This window comes from Gopherus evgoodei, chromosome 2 (assembly GCF_007399415.2).
Source record: "Gopherus evgoodei ecotype Sinaloan lineage chromosome 2, rGopEvg1_v1.p, whole genome shotgun sequence".
Classification (NCBI taxonomy): Eukaryota; Metazoa; Chordata; order Testudines; family Testudinidae; genus Gopherus; species Gopherus evgoodei.
In genome coordinates, this window is record NC_044323.1 from 100,058,400 (window position 1) to 100,079,775 (window position 21,376).

A 21,376-nucleotide genomic window follows, 5' to 3' on the forward strand; every position below is an offset into this window, starting at 1 on the left:
CGACTTTTGAATGAAGAAGCATAGTAGTGGGATTCAAATTTCATTATTTTTTGGATTTTACTTAAAATGTACAACTATAACTTTGCAGAAACCACTCTACTTAAACCAGTCTCCATATATCTAATCATCCATACTCATTGGCATCATCACAAATATTAAATTTCTCTTTGCTTTTAGTGAATTGCAACATGGAATTATGTAGCTGAAACTGTTTACAAGATTATTTTAAATGTAGACTGAGAAAGACATAGAGAAGCTATTTCTCAGGTATGGTTCAAGGTTACTGAATTTATTATAATATTGAGCAGTATCTGGTTGTGGGGGGCATTAATGCTAACACATAGCTTTTCAAGTTCGGTAATACTGGATGGAAGAGATTAGACTGCTTATGTATTGCCTTGATCATAAAATAAAAAGACTGTGTCAATGCAAAGATTCCTTATATTTTATTCTTACACTGAGTTGCCCAAAGTAATCTATTATATTGTCCATCCTATTAATTATGATCATCCTCTATTTATCCTGCCTTAGAAATTGTAAAGGAACTATGCAAGTGTTGCATTATTGTTGCTTATATGTCTGTCCATTTTCACACATGGGGCAACGTTTTTAAAAGCACCTAATCCCATGTCCAGAAGAAATTCAGACATTTACAGCCAGATTTGCAAATGCAGGAAGGCATCTAAAGGGATTTTCAAAAGCACTTAAGCAGGTTAGGTATCTAGCTCCCTTAGCACTAGATTTAGGCACTTTATTTTAGGCATCAATTTTGGAAAATCTTGACCCATATGTGCTAGTATGTGCATATATATTGTATAGTATGTTAGTTTCCCTTACAGAGGTGACAAATAAGACAGGGTAATTTAATACAGTAATCGACTGGAGTCTTACTGTGTCTTCCCCTTTGTTTGTACAGCACCTAACATAGTGAGGCCTTGAGCCTCAATGGGACCTTGAGCAATACTACAATAAATAATAATTATGTGTATTGCCATTCCTGCTCATTTTACCTTACATGGGAGGCTGTCATATTAAGAGAATGAAGAGAAAATAGTGTTCTTACAAAAAGCAATTCCTTGTAATTTTATTTGTATTTTATAATTATGCTTAATGAGACAGCATCAGCAGATGCACACCTCATTTTCACAAGTGTCCCAGGGAACAGGCAGATGTCAGCCAGCATTAATCAGCCATAGTTCAGCACAATGCAAAACATTATAATGCAGGGGACTTAATCTGAGCTAGCAGATAATATTGAAAAGTTACCATTTCTATTCATTGTACAGAGAAGTTTTCTTAAAAAAAAAAATTCTTAAAACTAAATGATATTGGTGGCTTCACTGAAAAAGATGCCGACAATGTATTCCTTCTAGTCCCAAAAGCCTGCTTTTCTTCCTCATCCCCATCCATTTAGCCTTAACTACTTGAAATTTAGTGATCAATTTAAATGAAGATGTGACACAGTTAAGGTGGGTCCCATCCGGTCAGGGCGAGTGCACCTGCCTTTCTTGGGGAATAGGGGTTGGTGCATGAGCCTTATGTGCCTATCTCCCTCAGCTCAAGTGTGCATGTCTGGCTTAGCTATGGAGTAGAGTGGCCCAATGGCTAGAGTTTATGAAAAAGCCCCACTCATTCAGGGTAGTACGGCCTAGTGGCCAGAGTCCATGGAACTTGCCCATACTGTCAGGGCAGTGTGGCCCAATGGCCATAGTCTATATAAAATGTCCCGCTTGTCGGGGTAGTATGGCCTAGTGGCCAGAGTCTATGAAACATACCCCTACTGTCAGGGCAGTGTGGGGTCTGAGGCTATATTCTACATCTCCACTCCCCTTTGGCACAGGCTGGAGGCCATCCTCAGCAGGAGCTCCTGGCACACATCCTTCTCCACTGGCGTCTCCTTCAGACTGAGCTGGGCTGCTCTTCTTTATACGGGTACAGCTGGAGCATGCCCAGGAGGGAGGTGGGGGCGTGGCTTCCTCAGCCCACAATGTGGCATTAACCCCTTCCAGTCCAGTGCAGGGTGAATGCGCCCTGTCACAGAAGGGTATATTGGCCATCAACATTGGGGAAAATATGACCATGAATATGCTGGAGCTAAATCTTAAGATATTTTATACAATAAGGTAAGCTAATGTCACTAGCCTTGATCAGAAAGACGTGTCCAATATGATTTTGGAGGTAACAGAGATAGGTCATCCTGCATGCATCAGGAAGTGCAAAGTACATTTTATTATGTAATAACTAGTAATGTTCTTTTGCCATTATTTCAGATTTGTATTTGAAAAGGAGACTTTCATCCACAACCAAGCACTGAAAGTAATGCCAAATATGCAGGACTTCACAGCTGGATTAAAAAATGTGATGGGTTTAAAAGTCAGCCCTGTGCTTAATTCAGTTGTGAAGTACTGGGCATATGATGATATTGTTTATTCTCATGGAAATGCCTGTGTTGACAAAAACTCATTGGCCTGGTCTACACTATGCGTTTAAACCAAATTTAGCAGCGTTAAACCGATTTAACCCTGCACCCGTCCACACAGCGAGGCCCCTTATATCAATATAAAGGGCTCTTTAAACCGATTTCTGTACTCCTTCCCGACGAGAGGAGTAGCGCTGAAATCGGTATTGCCATGTCGGATTAGGGTTAGTGTGGCTGCAAATTGACGGTATTGGCCTCTGGGCAGTATCCCACAGTGCGCCATTGTGACCGCTCTGGAAAGTAATCTCAACTCAGATGCAGTGGCCAGGTTGACAGGAAAAGCCCTGCGAACTTTTGAATTTCATTTCCTGTTTGCCCAGTGTGGAGCTCTAATCAGCACAGGTGGCGATGCAGTCCCAAATCCAAAAAGAGCTCCAGCATGGACCGTACGGGAGATACTGGATCTGATCGCTGTATGGGGAGATAAATCTGTTCTATCAGAGCTACATTCCAGAAGATGGAATGCCAAAGCATTTGAAAAAATCTCCAGGCTATGATACAGAGTCCACAGCACAGTGCCGTGTGACAACCGTAACGAAAAGCCAAAGAATCAAATGGACGCTCATGGAGGGAGGGAAATGATTGTCTGCCATTGCTTTCACAGAGGAAGGATTGAGTGACGACATCTACCCAGAATCACCCGTGACGCTGTTTTTGCATTGGGATCTCATTCCAGAATTCCAATGGGCAGGGGATACTGCGGAACTATGGGATAGCTATGGGATAGCTACCCACAGTGCAACGCTCCGGAAATTGACGCTAGCCTCGGTACATGGACACACACCACCGAATTAATGTGCTTAGTGTGGCCACATGCACTCGACTTTATACAATCTGTTTTACAAAACCGGTTTATGTAAAATCGGAATAATCCCATAGTGTAGACATTGCTTCTTCAATGCCATGAAGTATGGAGAAGATGAACTGTGAGAAGAGAGAGAGCCTTGTTTAAATAGCAACTAGAATAGATGAGCTTGAACCAAAACCCCAGATTTGAAACCCCTCAAATATTTGAAAAGTTCTGCTCACACCCAAATGTGGCTTTGAATGTTACTGTTTGCTGCTATTTCTGTAATGGACCAGACTAAAACAGTGGATTGGAGCAACCCTTAATTTATGTAAAAGTTCAAATCTGGATTCCTACTCTGCATCTTAGACCCATCTCTAGTCATTAGAAAAAAGTGCTATGGGCCATATACATATATGTATATAAGAGAATAAAGCTGTTTGACAAAGTATGATATAAAATATGGTAATCAGGACTAGGGTTTCTGAGATAGTTTAGCAACCAGTGCTCTATGTGATTGTTTGGGTAGGAGACAGGCACCAGCCAAAAGAGTATGAAGGATAAAAAGAGACATTTTTCATCAGACTTCCAGGCTTTTAGGTGCCTGTCTAGGGTCACCTAATGATCAACCTCATCCCCTTTCTTAATGTTAGTTCTTATGCTATATGTAATTTTTTTCTATTAATCTGGACACACAATGTCAATTTTAGTTTTTTGGGCACCTTCTATAAAGCACTTAAGGATGCCTCTTTCATCTTTTATGCTCACAAGTTTCCCTCTCTCTCTCCCCCTCCCTACCCCACACTCATCCTCAAGCCCAGGAAATGCCCCAAAGCTTTAATTTGATATTATAAGGTCCTGTCACCTTCATAAACCACATAATACACCAGAAGTCCTGAAATAAAATCCTATTTTTAACCAGGGATTATTTTTCGATATGCGTTCAGTCAGAGACCATACCTTATTCCATACTTATTGCATATTTGTAAAGATGCTTGAATGAATGACAATTTGAAGCCTTGTCTTCTGTCACTCAGGATTTCCTGGGAGACAAGATAACTTACAATATCTCAAGGGTTTTGAATCCAAGAATAAAATTTTAAAAAATGCACAATAGATCTATCCGGCCACATATTGACTTTTGTTTAAAGTGCAACTGCATAGATATGATTTAAACTCAAGAAAATACAGATTTCTAAATTTTTGTTATCTATCCCTCCACTCTGCTAAAAACTGATTATTTCCCCACCCAAGAGAATGCAGAAGAGAGAGAAATGGTGGTGCGGAGACAATTGTACGGGTATTATCACAGCATAAATTGAATGCTGCAAAGGAGAGGTTGTCTGTGGAAATGTTAAAGCCAAAAGGCATTTTGGAAGTTGCCCTGGACATATGTTTCTTATTTTAGTGATTTCAAATGGCTTTTTAAAAGAATGCCTGCTTCTAATTGTCAGTGAAGGATGCATGTTGCCCTGTAACTCAGGAAAGATGCAGCAATTGCAATTTATATTAAAATTCAATTTAAAAGTAATGTATAAAGAGTAGTAAGTGATTCATAAATGTTTAAATAAATAGTTAATCAATTGCTATATCATCCAACAGGTCAATAGGTTGCAGAGAACCCGGCCTTACAACCTTCCATAGCACTATCTACTGATGTGCTTAGAATTAGAGCTGGTCAGAAATTTTCCAGTGAAACAGTGTTTCATCTGAAAATACCAATTCATTGAACTCTAAATGCAGAAACATTAATGTGGAAACATCTCAGGTTCAATGAATTTTTGGCAAATCAAAGGCATGGTTCTAATGGAACTGTGCCTGCCAGGTTTCCAGCTTACTCAGCTGCCAAAGACTCTGGCCTTCCAGGGTCTGGCTCCTGGGCAACCAGCCCTGCCAGGCCAGGGTTTCCAGGCTCCTTGCTGTGGGGCTGAGTGCCTGGGAACCCTGGTACTAATTGAGGATCAAACCTCAGCTTTGGAGTAGAGAGCCTGGAAAGCCTGAGAGCCTCAGCTCAAGCCTGGACTGTCAGGGCTTCCAGACTCCCACATCAGCTGGCTCCTGACTATCTTGTCAGTTAATTCCAGCAGTAAAACTCACCTGCTGTCAGGGTCCCCAGGAGGAGATTTTGTTTGTGGAAATACCATGTGTTGGTGTTTCCAAAATGAATGTTTTGTCAAGATTTCTGGGTTGTAGGAAATTTCTAGTTTGCAGATATTCAGAATGTAACCAAATTTCAAAAACATGAAATTTCCTGCAAACCAGAAATCCTATGTTTTGGGCAGGTCTACTTATAACATCTATAAGACACACTAGTCATGTCTGTATCATGCTTATAATCTCTGTTTCTCATGTTTTAAGCCTTTTACAACCGTTAAGGAATGGAACCTTAGTATAAAATATGACCAATACAGCTATCAGGGTGTGTGCAGACTTGTGGATTTTATAAATCTATTGTCAATGTCCAACTTTGCATCTTAGAACAAATTATAGTATTTAAAATAGAATGATTTTTCTTGATGATCTTAGAAAATACTTAGTTTGTGGCCCTCGTTTTCCATTCCCTCCTTCCTTGATGTTCTCTGAACTATAGTTTCCACCGTGTATCTGTTTCTACTTATTTTGTATTTTGAAGAGCTCTTGTTCTAGCAATGTACTTCGTAGGAATTTTCATACTTTAATGGGGGACCATTTTTAGCAGTGTGCACATGGAACAAAGCTCTAATAAATATTGTCAGCCTTTATCATTTGGGAGAGAGAAAAAGTTGGGTTGCATGTGTGTACCAAAGTGTACAATGTAATCCGAGCGATTCATTTCTTCACACCATATATGTACAGATTGTCAGCTCAACCACCCACTTGGCAATTTTTGCCTCACAACCTTTGTTTTTGGAAGGAAGTAGCAGCCCCATTAACTCAGCCAGCAGAACACACACATACACAAGGCAGTGTTAATCCCTTATACAGTTGTTGTTACGGCAAAGCAGCAAAAATGTTGTAGTGAGGAATTACTTATTTGAGGCTTCATTGGTGGCCTAATCCACTTCCCCTTGCAATCCCCGTTTCCCCTTGAAAACGCTCACTTCAGTGGGAGTTGGATCAGGACTTCAATGGTGGACTGTATCAACTTAGGTGTGATCCAGCCCTCTGTAGAATAAAGACTATTTGTATGATTGTTTTGTGTTCTCCTTCCTGGAGAGTGCATGCATATAATTGTCTGCTTTGTTTCATATAAAAGAGAGACTTATAAAGCGTGGTTTGTGAACTACTGCTGGTCTCCAGAGTACTTGCTGATCATCCACAGAGAACTAGCTAGTCATAAAATGTTAGCTTCTCCTGCTCATTCCCAGCTGTTAAACTACAATAAGGTCATCTAAAAGTACACTCAATACCTTCCTACTATTACTCTTCCATGGAAGCAATTGCTGTTGTTGCCACAGGGATCTTATAAGATCATGAACGGGAGTGGGGGCTGTCTGTATGATCACAAATGGGAAGGATAGGTGGTAACAAGTATCTCTATTAAAATGTGGCCTGACTCTTGATGTAAAACATTTGCCCGACTCATGCATAAATGTTGATATTGTTTTGTACTCTATACACTTGAGTATAAGCATAGAACTGTCTGACAAAATTCTAGATAATTGACAGGAGATCATAGAGTTACCCAGACAGTAACACAGTTAACCCTCCAAGAAAGGAGAGTGAAAACAGAGTTGTCTGATGGGGAAAAAGCTGCTGAGAGAATCTTGGTGGGAGCTAAGGAGCTTGTCTACACTGCATGGCAAAGCACATTAGAGGAGTGTGATTTGTAAAGTACTCTAATGTACTGCCCTACATAGACCCTATTAGCGCAAACTACAAGTTACCTAGTTCACATCAATGTAGTTCTGTTTGAAACGGGAGAACTCACACCTTTCTGAATACGCTTTCCTGGTGCTGTGTAGACAAGCCCAAAGAGAAGGTTGTGTGGGCCTAGAGCGGCACTGAGCACTGCAAGTCAACAAGCTAAATTTATATAAAAGAGAGATTCGGAGGCTGACAAGAAAATGGCTATTTTGCTTCAGTGGCCAATCTGAAAAAGATGGGGGGAAGGGATTGGGTTCATTTTGCAAATTTGTTTGAGTTGAACAAAAGATTTCAAACAACAATTTGAAATGACATTTCAAAACAAAATGTCAGTTCAAAATGACATTTGATACTAAATGTTGATTCAAAAATATTATTGTGAAACAAAATGTTGATGTCCCCTCTCCCCCCCGGGTTATTTTTGCTGAAGCTGTGCACCAAATTTGACCTGAATTTATGAATAGTTTCAGTATCCCCAGAATGTATTTTCCTGCTAATTTACTATTTCCACACACATACACAAAATTGCCCAGCTCTAAAAAGAAGGCCATTGGGAACCCACCAAATTAGTTAGGTGAGTGTTGAGTTAGAGTTGGATGAACTGGCTTATAAAATGGTTACTCATTTTTGTTAGTTTGAATAAGGTAAACTCCCAAGCTAATGAGACTGACACAAGGCAACGGGAGATTTTCCTGAATAAGACTGCCTCAGTGTTTGGCCCAACATAGTTAAATTGGAGATTGGCTTACGAAGAACCATATACAGAAAGTCACATTTTCCCATTAGATAAAGTCCTTGTTTTCAGTCACTTAACCTGTCTTGACATTTTGTGAGTCTTTTAATGTCTTGTTGTTTGGATCCTTTATGAAAAAATCTTGTACCATAGCAAAGCAGAATCCACCTGCGTTTGAATGTTTGAGACACACTCACATATTAAGTTAATGCACCTTTTTTAAACATCGGTTAATCTGTTGATCAGTGTGCTGTGGTTTCTGATTTACCAAGATGTTAGTAATATTGTACATAAAATACAGGGGGGATGTGTCACGAAAACATAAAAAGACCATAAAACTTTAATATGTGAATGAGGCTGCATTTCATTTTTTCTAACAAGATCGTCTGCCTGCTGGAAGAGACAGTAAAAAAAAGAGCCTAATTGAAATGAAAATAATTCGAAGAGCCATATGTCCATGTTTACAAGCAGAGGGAATGTGACAAGTATCTGTGTTTTGCCTGCATTTTATAGCAGACTGTTTTACATAATGAAAAAACACATCTGTTAATTACCTTTCTGCTATGCCATTGCTTTAAATGTGCTTACAAGTCTTGGAGCATTCAATTCCAAATAATTATTTGTGATGAATGAGGGAACATTTTAAAATGCTGTAAAGATGGATATTTGATTCTTTTTCTAACTAAAACACTTTCTTGATAACAGAAGCCTCTTTCCTCCCTCAATAGATGCAACAACATTATGTTTATAGCTCAATTTGTAGATAATCCTTCAAACTGTGCGCTTTTTCCCCAGTCATTGCTATTATAAATGTCTTCTTCCATTTGGCCTTGGCGTAGCTTAGGACTTGAAATAGCTTTTTGCTTCCCGCCAATTACAGAATAATTTAGGAGTTGAAACTACTATGCATAATTCTTGAAAAAAACAAAGGCTATTAGAATGTATTAAGATTACGGTATTTTCTCTGCATTTTCTGACTACAATATGTTGTGCAAAGATGTTTCCAAGTGGCTAAACAAATTCAATCAACATTAATAAATGCAGCCTCAAATCTATGTTACAGAAATCAATCATTTTACATTTTCAAGAAACCTGTACTGCTAATCACAGATAATTAAAAATAATATGTCTGGAATGACATAATTTAAAGGAGGATGTTTGAATATAGGGAATCTCGTAGATTCCAGAAATAGGACACTGTTGCTGTTTTAGTTAAAGGTGTGGGGTTAAGCAGAATAGAAGGCTCTTGAAAAGAGATGGGCTCAAGCAACAACATTCACCTCCAAAGTTGAATCCAGAGTTTGGTTTGGACCACGATAGGAAGCGACCAAGTTATCGGCCAATCTTTGCTCTTGGGACTTCACTTATAACTGAGTATTCCTTCCACCTAGCCTTTGTTTGTTAGTCTGTTTAGATTGTAAACTCTTTGAGTGGGGAACCTGCCTTTGTGGATGTTTATTTCAAACCCTGCCTCATACTTTCTGTGTAATCTCAGGCAAGTCACTGAATCTCTATGTGCCTCAGTTTCCCTTTTGTGAAATGGGTAGTGAGTAAGATTGCAGTACATGTTGTGCTACTTCAAGGTGTGGTTGTTCCTGCCAACATAAGCCTTGTTTCTGGCTGACTCTGGCCTGTAGTATCCAATAAGGCAATTATGAGGCAATGCCCACAATGGACCCAGGTGAGAAGGGAAAAATATTCCCCCAATGGTGCTGAAGGAAGATGAGCTATGACTTCAGAACTGCCTGCTACATAGAAGGGTTTCTGGGAAGGGTGTTGGTGTCCCCAGACAAAATCACCACAATACGTCTTTCCTGTCTCAAAGAGGAGAGTAAATCAAGGAGCATCTAATATAGGCCAAACTCCATAATGTCTATGACATCCACAGCTGATTTGAGAAATCCACAGGATTTGCCACCTAGAATGTATTAACCCTAAACTAGGTCAGGTACGAGGTTTCACTAATATGTGAGTTGGAAAGATAAACATTGCAGTTGCCAGAATAACTGAGGCAAGACTCGTGAATAATGTTCAAAATTTTGTGGAGGACCCGAGTCTATTTTTGTCATAAACAGATAGCTAAGGGTTAATGTCTCTTTCACCTGAAGCACCTGACCAGAGGACCAATCAGGAAACCGGATTTTTTCAACTTTGGGTGGAGGGAAGTTTGTGTCTGAGTCTTTGTTTTCTGTCTGCCTGCTTTCTCTGAGCTTTGGAGAAGTAGTTTCTACTTTCTAGTCTTCTGTTTCTAAGTGTAAGGACAAAGAGATCAGATAGTAAGTTATATGGTTTCTTTTCTTTGGTATTTGCATGAATATAAGTGCTGGAGTGCTTTGATTTGTATTCTTTTTGAATAAGGCTGTTTATTCAATATTCTTTTAAGCAATTGACTCTGTATTGTGTCACCTTAATACAGAGAGACCATTTGTATGTATTTTTCTTTCCTTTTATATAAAGCTTTCTTTTAAGACCTGTTGGAGTTTTTCGTTACTTCAGGAAAATTGAGTCTGTACTCACCAGGGAATTGGTGGGAGGAAGAAATCAGGGGAGATCTGTGTGTGTGTTGGATTTGCTAGCCTGATTTTGCATTCCCTCTGGGGGAATAGAAAAGTGCTTTTTTTTCCAGGACTGAGAACGGAGAGGGGGAGTCACTCTGTTTGGATTCACAGAGCTTGTGTCTGTGTATCTCTCCAGGAGCACCTGGAGGGCGGAAGGGAAAAAAAATTATTTCCCTTTGTTGTGAGACTCAAGGGATTTGGGTCTTGGGGTCCCCAGGGAAGGTTTTCAGGGGGACCAGAGTGCCCCAAAACACTCTAATTTTTTGGGTGGTGGCAGCAAGTACCAGGTCCAAGCTGGTAACTAAGCTTGGAGGTTGATTTCTTGCTTAAGATGCAAGCTACAAACTGCCAGAGAGAGCAGAAAAAAAAATTTTTTTCTGGTTCCCTTTTAAAACCAAACTGTTTCTCTCTGCTAAAAAGCCCTTAGCAGAGAAAAGAAAAATATAATATTCCTACTGGCTTTTGGAGTCTGTCTATATCCCACCGCTGCCACCATGTCATAACCTTAGTCCCAGATTTGGACCTTAGCGTCCAAAATATGGGGGTTAGCATGAAAACCTCCAAGCTGAGGTGTGGAGTAAAGGGGCAGGAGAAGAGGCAGGTTAAGGGTGGGGGCTTCGAGGAAGGGGTTGAGCACCCCCGTTGCTTGTACAGTAGGGGAAGCTGCCACTGCTGCTGCGCAAGGTGCTTCTCCTAACCTACAGCACCTTCTGCTTCCTTGCCTTCCTCATTGTCTCCAGTACCAGTGGGCTGTGCCAGTGTGGGATAAGGCGGGGGCACCTCCCAATTATAATACTGTGCTGTATGGCAAAAAAAAATTTCCCTGGAATCTAACCTCCCCATTTACAATCATTCTTATGGGGAAATTGGATTCGCTTAACATGGTTTCACTTAAAGTCGCATATTTCAGGAACATAGCTACAATGTTAAGTGAGGAGTTACTGTAGTAGTATGAATTTTATTACTGAGTTTATGAATAATATACTGTGTAGTTCATCAGGTATTCATTTTCTAATCACAATTAAAGTGACTAATCCTCAAAAGGATGTTTATAATAATTTAAAGTAACCTGGATTTAATTAAGGGAGTTAGTGTTATGGGATTCTAATGAGATTGGAGAGGTCTCCAAGGAGGAAAATTTATTTTCTAATGTAATTTTAAAGCTTTTGCAACTTTAAGGCCAGGGGAGAGAGCAAGACCATGGGAGAAGGGGAAGAAGCATAGCTAAATCTCAAGCCCAGAGGTGAAACATGAACTATGCCTGCTGTGATATAGTTAATTTATACTGGTCAGTTTGGAAGGAGATAACTTTAACTTCTTCACTGTAACGTAACAGAGACATGCCCTCATTTTCTGTGCAGCTAAATTTTCTGTGCAGCCCTCATGGGACTATTTGTGTGCATCATGCTTTTCATGCTGAGACCATTTAACCTGTTCACTCACTCCGCTTTATAACAGTTTACATTTACACACAGTGTAGCCAGTGGCAGAATTTAATCTTTGATTTAATAGATTTTTAATGAAAATATCATACAGTGAATGGACTTGTATATGTCCCGTATGGGTGCTGGATCCTATTCAGATGTATGATTCTTTCTGAGGTGTGAGAGGAGAAAGGGAAAGACAGGACATTAGTGAGAAACCCTCACTCCAGAACAGCAACTCATGAGGAAATTTGAGGGTTCAGCGAATAAGTGTCATGGGGTACCAGAAATCAGAATAAAGGCAGGCCCCAGGACATGAGTGAATTTGGACACATTTTATATATTCTGTATATAATATGTGTTAAACTAAAAATTTGATTATATCAAAACCTCCAAAAGTTTCCTTTACATTTAGAATACAGGTTTGGGTGAATTCTTCTTTTATCCAAGCCTGTTTGCTTAGCCCTCTTTTTAATCCTGTTCATTGCAGCATACTTATCAGCAATTAAATAGCTCCCAGATTATCAAGACTGCTGCCAGAATTCTATTGTTCATTAGATTCTCTGTAATGCTAGCTCTGACATTAGCATCTCAAATTTAAACAGAGTACTTGCTGACTACTTTTTGGAAGAAAACAAATAATATTTGGCACGTCTGTACCTCTTTAAAGCTTTTTTTTTTACATTTACATTCATATACAAATATCCATTTAACTAAGCGTCACTACACCCCTATAAAGTAGATTATAGCAATACAAAGATCACTATGGAGGTACTAGCCCATTAAAAGTTGGGTCTAGTAGCGGATGGACAACAAGGACATTTTGTGCTTTGCATGTTTGTATTTTTTAGCTCACTAGTAACTCTAATTAAGTAACAAAAAAAAAAGTTCAGCACTGAAGGTTCAGTTCAGCAAACCAGTAGTCACACTTAAGTCTATTCCTATTTAGTAAATCACTTAAGCACACTCTCAACATTAAGCACATGCCTAAAGTTAAATTGTGCTCAAGTGCTTTGTTGCATAGGAATGAACTGTTGACTCAGAGCCAAAGTGGGATGCAATGCCTTTATTGGCATCTAACAGAAATGAAGATGAGAAATGAATCCTGTTTATTTCAAATAAATAAGGCCTGTTTATTTCAAATAAACAGATAAGCAAATTAATAGCAATACAGAATCTTAACATTAATTTGAATGTCATTTGTTTATGTATACATACTGCATGTTCTTTTACATACAATATTACAAGTAAACAACTGATCATAGTCAAAACAATAATAATAAATCTTACAGTAATATAGACCCTATTCATTCAATAGTACCCTGCAGCTCTTTACAAACAGTATATATAGTAAAGGAAATTAGAAATATTAACATTTTACTGAGATTTCATCAATATCTCATGATAATTACAGGATTTGATAAGATTCATTCAGTTTTATTTGACTTTTAACAGGAATATGACACACTCTGTATTCAGTCCTTATTCTTAGGTGGATTTTCTTTAGTGAGGGAAACCTTTTGCACCATCTTAATGTGCAAGATCTTTAAAGAGCTGTGGGAGCATTATCCCATCTAGGAGCAGAGTGTTCCTGATATAGTGTAAATTCAACTATTATAGTCACTCTTTGGTTTAAAAAGTTTTTGACTTCATCAAGCAAAATGTATGTCACTGCTACTCACACACACCATATCAAAGAGAAGTTGAGTGCACATACTAAACTCCAGTTACTAAGTATATTGACATACCGGTCAGTTCTCTCTCTATCTGTCTTAGGCCATGTCTGCGCTACCAACTTTGGTTGACACAAGTTATGTTGATGTATATTGCCCCTGTGCATGCATAGTTGGATGACTGTATCAGCACTGCAAGTAATCACAAGAAGTGCTTGTGTCAATGCACAGTATGGTGCACCAGGGGTAGGTATCCCAGTGTGCCATGCACCGCCCTTTGGCACAATACTTTTTGTGTAATTTTTTGCAATGCGTTGTGAGGCATGCACAAATTGTACAAGGAGGCTGGAACAAGGATGGTCCCATCATGTAACTTTCTCCATCCCATAATGGCATACCTAGCCCATAATTTTCATACCTTTTTTAAAAAAAATCCCACAAATTAAAAAGCTAGAGCAGATTGAAACTTTCTAATGAAAGAAGTCAATATTGACAACACTTCATTTTGAAAAATGAAAATGAAGTGGGTTTTTTTCATTGTGCTCTAAAGAAATTTTATACTTTTAATAGTTACCTCTGATTTGAAGGTCTTTTTGAAATAGTGGCATTCAACAGAGAAAAGCAATTTCAGAGGAAAATTTTAGTAAGAATAAAGTGATAACCTACATTTAATTTCTGTCACAGAGACTAGGATCCCATAGATGTGACATCAGGCTGGGGATCAGGGAACCTAAAATTATAATCTTGGCTTTGTTATTTGCTCATTTTGTTACCATGAGAAAATCGCTTAACCTTCCTGCACTTCTGTTTCCTGTCTGTAAACAGAAGAAAATTATACTCTCCCACCTTCGTAAAGGATTTTGAAATCTATAGATGAAAACCCCTGTATAAGTGCTAGTTGTTATTTAGCAGAATATGCAGAAGAAGCTCACTTACACCCAAAGGATATGAGAGGTCTTTCTCCCCGTTCTTTGTCTATTGTCAGTCTCCTGTGATAGAATCTAGAAGGGGCTATGGCCAACCATACTTAGTTAATGGTCTCAGCCTCTTGAAACTGCTGAAGGATGGAGAAATAAAGGGTTCTGAGATAAAGGTGGGAACTCTGAAATGGAAAGAACATAAAGATTTAAGAAAATAGTCATCCAGTGTTTTCAGAAAACATTTAACTTTCTCAAATATGTAATAAATAAATCTCTAATTACTCTCTTAATCACAGAGAGCAGACACAAGTTCCAATGAGCTGTCATTCTAAAATGATAGTTATTTTCTTAATTACTTTAATTGCTTTTCTTTTTAAAGGAGCTTTTATCTTCCATCGCTTCAGAAGGACTCAATAGCTGATGTGACTGGAGACAGTATATTAGTGTTACTGAGAAACTCTCAGTTTTACTGGATCACGCAAATCCCTCTGCTCTGCCTCCTGGATAATAGGAATCTAATATTACAGGGTAATAAAGTCATTGAAAATAGCAGTGGAAAAGGCTTTCAGAGCATGTAGTCCATCCCAAAACGCAATTGCTCCCTACAGTATATTACTCAATATATTTTCTTGGGCTTTAAAATCATTCTTAGTATCTTGTTCTTGTTGAGCAAAGGAACTGATTTGTAAAGAAGAAGGTTGGAAAGTCTGTGGTTACTATTAATTGCTGATTTACTGGAGCACTTAGAAAGGTGCTGTACAAAAAGAGGAAGATGCATATCTTCTCTTCTTGGGTTATGCAGTTTGGACAACTATTAGGTTGTTTTGTTTTGCTTCCTCTTATTTTTTTTCATGTCTATAACAGTAGGGTCTCACTAATATTTGTAAAATTCAAGGCTGCATTATCCTTCACATCCTAGGAGCTGCATGGCTGTTCCTGGCTTCCCTGTCTCTCTCCTTCTGACAAAAAATTGTTCAAGGGAAGCGAGAAGATGTGGCTAGTTAAGTTATTGCTTTCTGTTTTAAAGGAACAGCACAATTGCCATTCTAATGCTTTCATTTTAGGCACCTGATCTAAATAAAACATGAATCAATTCTCACTTCACCTAAGTGTTGAGGTATATTGGAGAAGTAAATATAGGTCTCTGCCCATCTGTATTATATACTGGGGGTGGTCAGAAGATTTTAGCTCTAAATTCCTTATCTTTAGTCATTAGTGGTAGTGCTAAAACTATTAAAAGCAATGGAAATGTTGTTCATCCTGTGAGCAGGTGTCATATCATTAAGAGTGCCAGCTGTCCAAAGCTGGGGCCAAAAAAGATATGTCCTTAGGAGGTGTTGGAAAGCTCCTCTCCATTCAAAGCAAACAAGCTAACCAATCAGCAAAGTACCATTGCTCAAGTATGTATGGGCTGTGGTCAGTTGCAAAGAAAAAATCCAATGAAACTATTTTGGAGAGATTTTCTTGGATGAAATGAATATATCTGTTTTACAAAAATACATATGATAATATTAATATAAGGTATTTAATCAAATAGATGGGATTAACAACAGAGTTTAAAGGGTAACATTATTGTATTGATTTAATTATTGCTTTTTAGGGATATTTATTCTTGTGGTGATTCATTCCTTGTCAGGGAATAAAATCTTTGTAAGTATTTCACCTGTTGTTTTATTGTTTCTCTTTTTCTCTGTCTCAGGAGAAAAGATGCTGGGCTCTTGTCTTACAAAGAACATCTACCAGTGAGTCAAGTGGTGGTTGGAGATATTGACCGATCTGGATCAGAATCCAAGTTAACTGTAGGTCCTGTGCGCTGTCAAGGAGACCGTAAGTTTGCTGTTTTTTCATTGCTGTTGCTCCTGGTTAGCTTATAGCACTGCTGGAACATAGGAAAATTTTGATTGATTCCGCATCTAAGCTCATGCAAGTTACATTTTGCTCACAGTCACTTCCTAGCAGAGTCTAAGATGTGCAAAGAAAGGAAAAGAAATGACCATAGATCCACCAATACAAAGTGCTCCGCTTTGGATCTAAAATTTGGGCGTTCATCTTCCTTGTATGATAAATGAGGCATCTTTGACTACCCAGCTAAGTTTATGATGATATAAACAGTAATACAAATAGCATAAGAGCAGCACTCAACAGCTGTGATGCTGCTGAGTGCTGCTGTTAATGCCATTAGCATTGCTATTTATATCACCATAACTAAGTTTATAGAGATATAAATAGTAGCATAATGGCTAAATGCATTCTTGTAAACTCAGGTTATAGATGTGTAAAGTTTGACATTACTGCTATCAAGCATCATCCTCATCAGAACTCATTGTTGACTTGTAAATCTTGGATAGTTCTCTGTAGCAATTTCTAGTTTTAAACTTGTGCACTGGAGAGATGATACATACCTCCCAGTTTGGTCTGCAGGAGGTGCAATATCAGAGTTATAAAGATTAAAGTGTACGTTTTATGTAGTAAAGGATGAAAGGTGATTTCAAAATGAAAGAAAAGGAATGAATTTGCCGTAACCTTTATTTTCATTCATAAATATGGCTTGCAGGCTGGTTCTTTGTGTTATTATCAGATGCATTTAGTATGCTCTTCTGTTACAGAAATTAGAAAAATTCTCCTAATTTTCTTTCTGTTTTCTGTTCATGTATTTGATGAATATTGTGTACAAAGGTATTTCATGGGATGCTTGCAAATTGTTCACAGAAACTGATTTCTGTTTATTATTTGTGGTGTGTGACGGATCACCTGAGTCAGAAGTTACACTTTCTGTTCCCTGATTTAGATGACTGACATTTTTATACAAGATTTTACAAATTATGAATAGGAAATAAGGAATAGCAAATACTTTTTCATCCGTACATACCCTTCTTCATATGTTTCATGAGTATCAGTATGAATAGAAATCTATATGAATTCAACCGTTTTCAAACATTAGTGTGAACAAAACGCATTTGCTCAAATGTTCTTGAACAGCAAATAATAGGGGTTACTGAAACACAGTTAAATCCAACAGCTATTTGGGAAATTAATGAATTCCTAACAGTCCATTTGCATCGTATTCAGTCTGCTGTTTGAGTTATGCTGCCAAGTTTTCTGAAGCCATAAATCCTATCCTGAGAATAATTTTGTATTTATTTCCATGGCCCTGAATTCACCCTGAATTCCTGGCCAACCCCCATCCCCTGTGCATTCTCCCCTGGATTCTGGAGCCTTCTTCATTCTCTACCCTGTCAAACTTCCTGCTGTATCGCAGGCCAGGGCTGGGTGAAGAAGTCTCTTACTATCCCACAAGCACCTCGTTGAGGATCATGAACTCTGTGTGGGCTGCATTGAAATCCCTTGGGGGAAAGAGATCTAGGCTGGGAAATTCAACAGGCTTTGAACCATTTTCATTTTCAACAACCTATCTGGGATTGGACTTGCTCAGCTGGGAAAAGGCTGGAGTATCATTTAAATGGTGTTTGGAAAAGAAAATTTCCCAGACCCTTCAGGGCAAAGCTATGTCCTGTTCATCTGGCTGATCCAGCCTTGTTGGTGGGCAAAGACAACCCACACCTGCCAATAGCAGAGAGGCAGACTGAGTGCACTGGTGTCAGCAGATGGTATTGCGCATGCTCACTCCAAGCCAAGCAACAAATCGGGGGGGATGCATGACCCCGCATGAAACCCCTTTCCCCCAGGCATCACCTCTCTTGGTAGGAACCATTTTGAATGTGAATTGCTGAAAATGATTTCAGAACATGGTCAGGGTGCCCATGCATATGGGGCCATAAATACACAGTATGGTGTATTCCTCATGAAAACATCATTCTCTGTACTGGACCTTTTATGACACCCTTGATGTAGCACTGGGTGCAACCATTCTCCCTTTTGCTACCATGCAATGCTAATGCTGCATTATTCCCACATGGCACCATTGGAAGTGGCTGCATTATTTTGCTACCATGCAATGCTACCATGCAGTGCTATTATTTTGCTACCATGCAATGCTAATGCTGCATTATTCCCACATGGCACCATTGGAAGACTAAGGTCACAAAGTAACTTTGTGGAAGAGCTTGGAATATGAATACAACATCCTGAATCCTAGTCCAGTGTCTCGCACATGGGACCATCAACATAATAGGGGCAAGTCTTGTTAGTTCTATTAGAAAATAAACAAACTGCCCCTTAGACAGCACTGTCTCATGCACAGGAGCCCCAAGACAATGTGTTACCATTCCTGACAGATCATTCCATTCCTCCGAGCCCCAACCTCTCCCCACAGTTAAATACATAAATAAAAAAGCAGGCAGGGAAAACAAAAGATCCCTGGCCTGGTGCTTGTGTAACTGACATTCTGTAAAGGCGATCAATGGCCTCTTCTGCATCAGCTATCCTGTGCAGCTCCTGTTGTTCCCCATCCTGGAGGGGTGGGGGTGCTAAGAGTCTGTCCCTGCTGCCCAGAGCTTCTTAGCACCCCCACCCCTCCAGGATGGGGAACAACAGGAGCTGCACAGGATAGCTGATGCAGAAGAGGCCATTGATCGCCTTTACAGAATGTCAGTTACACAAGCACCAGGCCAGGGATCTTTTGTTTTCCCTGCCTGCTTTTTTATTTATGTATTTAACTGTGGGGAGAGGTTGGGGCTCGGAGGAATGGAATGATCTGTCAGGAATGGTAACACATTGCCTTGGGGCTCCTGTGCATGAGACAGTGCTGTCTAAGGGGCAGTTTGTTTATTTTCTAATAGAACTAACAAGACTTGCCCCTATTATGTTGATGGTCCCATGTGCGAGACACTGGACTAGGATTCAGGATGTCTGTATTCGTATTCCAAGCTCTTCCACAAAGTTACTTTGTGACCTTAGTCAAGGCATTAATCTCTCTGTTCCTCACTTCCTCATCTGTGAAAGGATACTTCCTTTCTCGGTTCGTTTTGAATGTAAACTCTTTGTAGAAAGACTGTTTCTTACTAAGTGTTTGTACAATGCCCATGTGACAGGGAACACTCACCTCTTGTGAGCACCTCCGATCAGTCAACAGAAAACCTGCACACAAACTCTTTATCTCCCTCCTTCCGGTGCTATCTGTCAGCGGTTAACCTCATCAGGGGGGTCTTCAGTGGCCCAGCCCTCCAGCTAAGTCACACAGTCAAACTCATGAATGAACCGCTTCAGTGGTTAAAAAAAAAAAAAAAGTCTAACAGGGCCTATCACAGTCCCCTTGTCAGTATCTGTATCTGCAGCCCTGTCTCTGGGCTCAGTTCTCAGCCCCTTCTGGGCTTGCTTTAAGTCTGTATCTTCCCTGGCATAGAGCAGTGCCCCCAGGGCTTTCTCACTGGAGCCTCTTCCATTCCTGCCCTTCACTTGGGCCTCTAAACAAGTCTTATCCTCTTCTCAGGGCTTAGACCACCTTGCCAGTGGCCCGTGAGGGAACCCGGGCCCTCCTGCTACTCCAGGTCCCAACCCAGGGACCCTACAAATAGAAACCATGTGCTGCTTCCTTTTAATATTTGCTACTGCTATTCCCTGGGTTACTTCCCATGTAGCCCCTTCCTCTTCACCATTACCTCAGGGCTGAAGTTCTTCCTCACCGAATGCCGCCAGAAGCTGTCTTCTAGCTCTCCCTTGAGCTTCAGCAACCAGCAAGGGCACCTTCATAGCTCTACTGGTCCTCACCAGGAATTGATTTGCTTAGGCCATGCAGCTCCTTTTAACTTTCACAGGAGGCAGGTGCCACCTTCACAGGAGGCACCCAGAGGGCCTCATCCTAGATCCAGCATCCCCATATCATCTGCCACCTACCCCAACCTCAGGCTGTCTTTCCAGCACCTGGTCCCCCATATCCCCAGGTTGCAGCTCCTAAAACCTCACCCAGGTCCTGTCCTGGAGGAATGGGACTGTGCATACATGCACCTGGAAGCTGTGAGAGAGCAGGCTACAGAGCTGCTCTTCTGGGCATGGGGGAAGGGATGAGCTGCCATCTCAAGCCAGGGTGTTGCAGGAATATTGCAGCCCACAAAGGGCCACTGGAGGCCCAAAAGCATCTCCATGACAAATACCAAGAGCAGGCAGGGTACCTAAAGTGAAAACAGTCTGTCCTTGGCCCCGAATATGGAGGGAGATGGTTCTATCCCCACAGAGCTGGTTTAATAGATTTAGGGCAGATGGTCCCCTCCTTAGTATTTGTTTGTGTTGATTCTTTTTAAAAAGGCCTGTTGTTACTTGGGACCTAGAATGCCATGTCTAACACCTGCATGCATTCTATACTGTTTAGGGTCTGCCACACGCAACAATGGTGCCATGTGGCTCCTTTAGCTTCCTGCCTCCCTCCTTCTACCTGGGTCTCCTTCCTGCTCCCTGAAGTTGCATGATAGTGATGCTGGCACCCAACTGTGCACACAGTATATGCATGAGTGTGTTATATTATTGGTGCCCACAACTCAAGAATTGTGCTCCGTTTAGCATCATCTCCTCCTACTTTGGTGTGTCCCTTCTCAGCGCTCCTTTATTGGGTTCCTAAAGACAATTTGAAGGAAATGTTCTGGAGCTGGTTTCTCATTTTAAACAAATGCTTATTTTATTTAGGAGACAACAAATGGGAAATTTTATTCATAACTTCCGCTTGTGATTTGTAAGCTAGGTCACCGTTACAGTGCTGGTGATCCAAAACTTTCCCTGTACTCTTCCTTCTCCACCCAACACTCCATGCCTATATCCACTCAACTGCTCTGTGTCTCCAACACTAAACCCAGTAACAGACTAGATGTGAGAGCGATTCTGAAAAATCTGTGTACCATTGCACTGTGACAGGTACACACACAAATATCAAGAAATTTAATCTAGTGGGGACACACCCACAGGCTGTTTTCACATTATTAGCCAAGCAGTGTGAGATCTAACACATAAGTCAATGACATTTCTAAATACGGATTTAGGAGCCTAACTGTAGGCCCCATGTTTGAACA

The 21,376-nt window shown here is 40.1% G+C and overlaps 1 protein-coding gene across 1 annotated transcript in view; it reads left to right on the forward strand.

Moving 5' to 3' along the window:
* The window catches only part of CNTNAP2 (contactin associated protein like 2), a 1,679,055-nt gene that overhangs the window by 1,424,679 nt on the left and 233,000 nt on the right, over window positions 1–21,376 (forward strand). Inside the window, exon 15 of the mRNA XM_030551435.1 lies at window positions 16,120–16,247. Within this exon, the coding sequence (XP_030407295.1) occupies window positions 16,120–16,247 (128 nt within the window). The remainder of the gene's footprint in view (window positions 1–16,119; window positions 16,248–21,376) is intronic.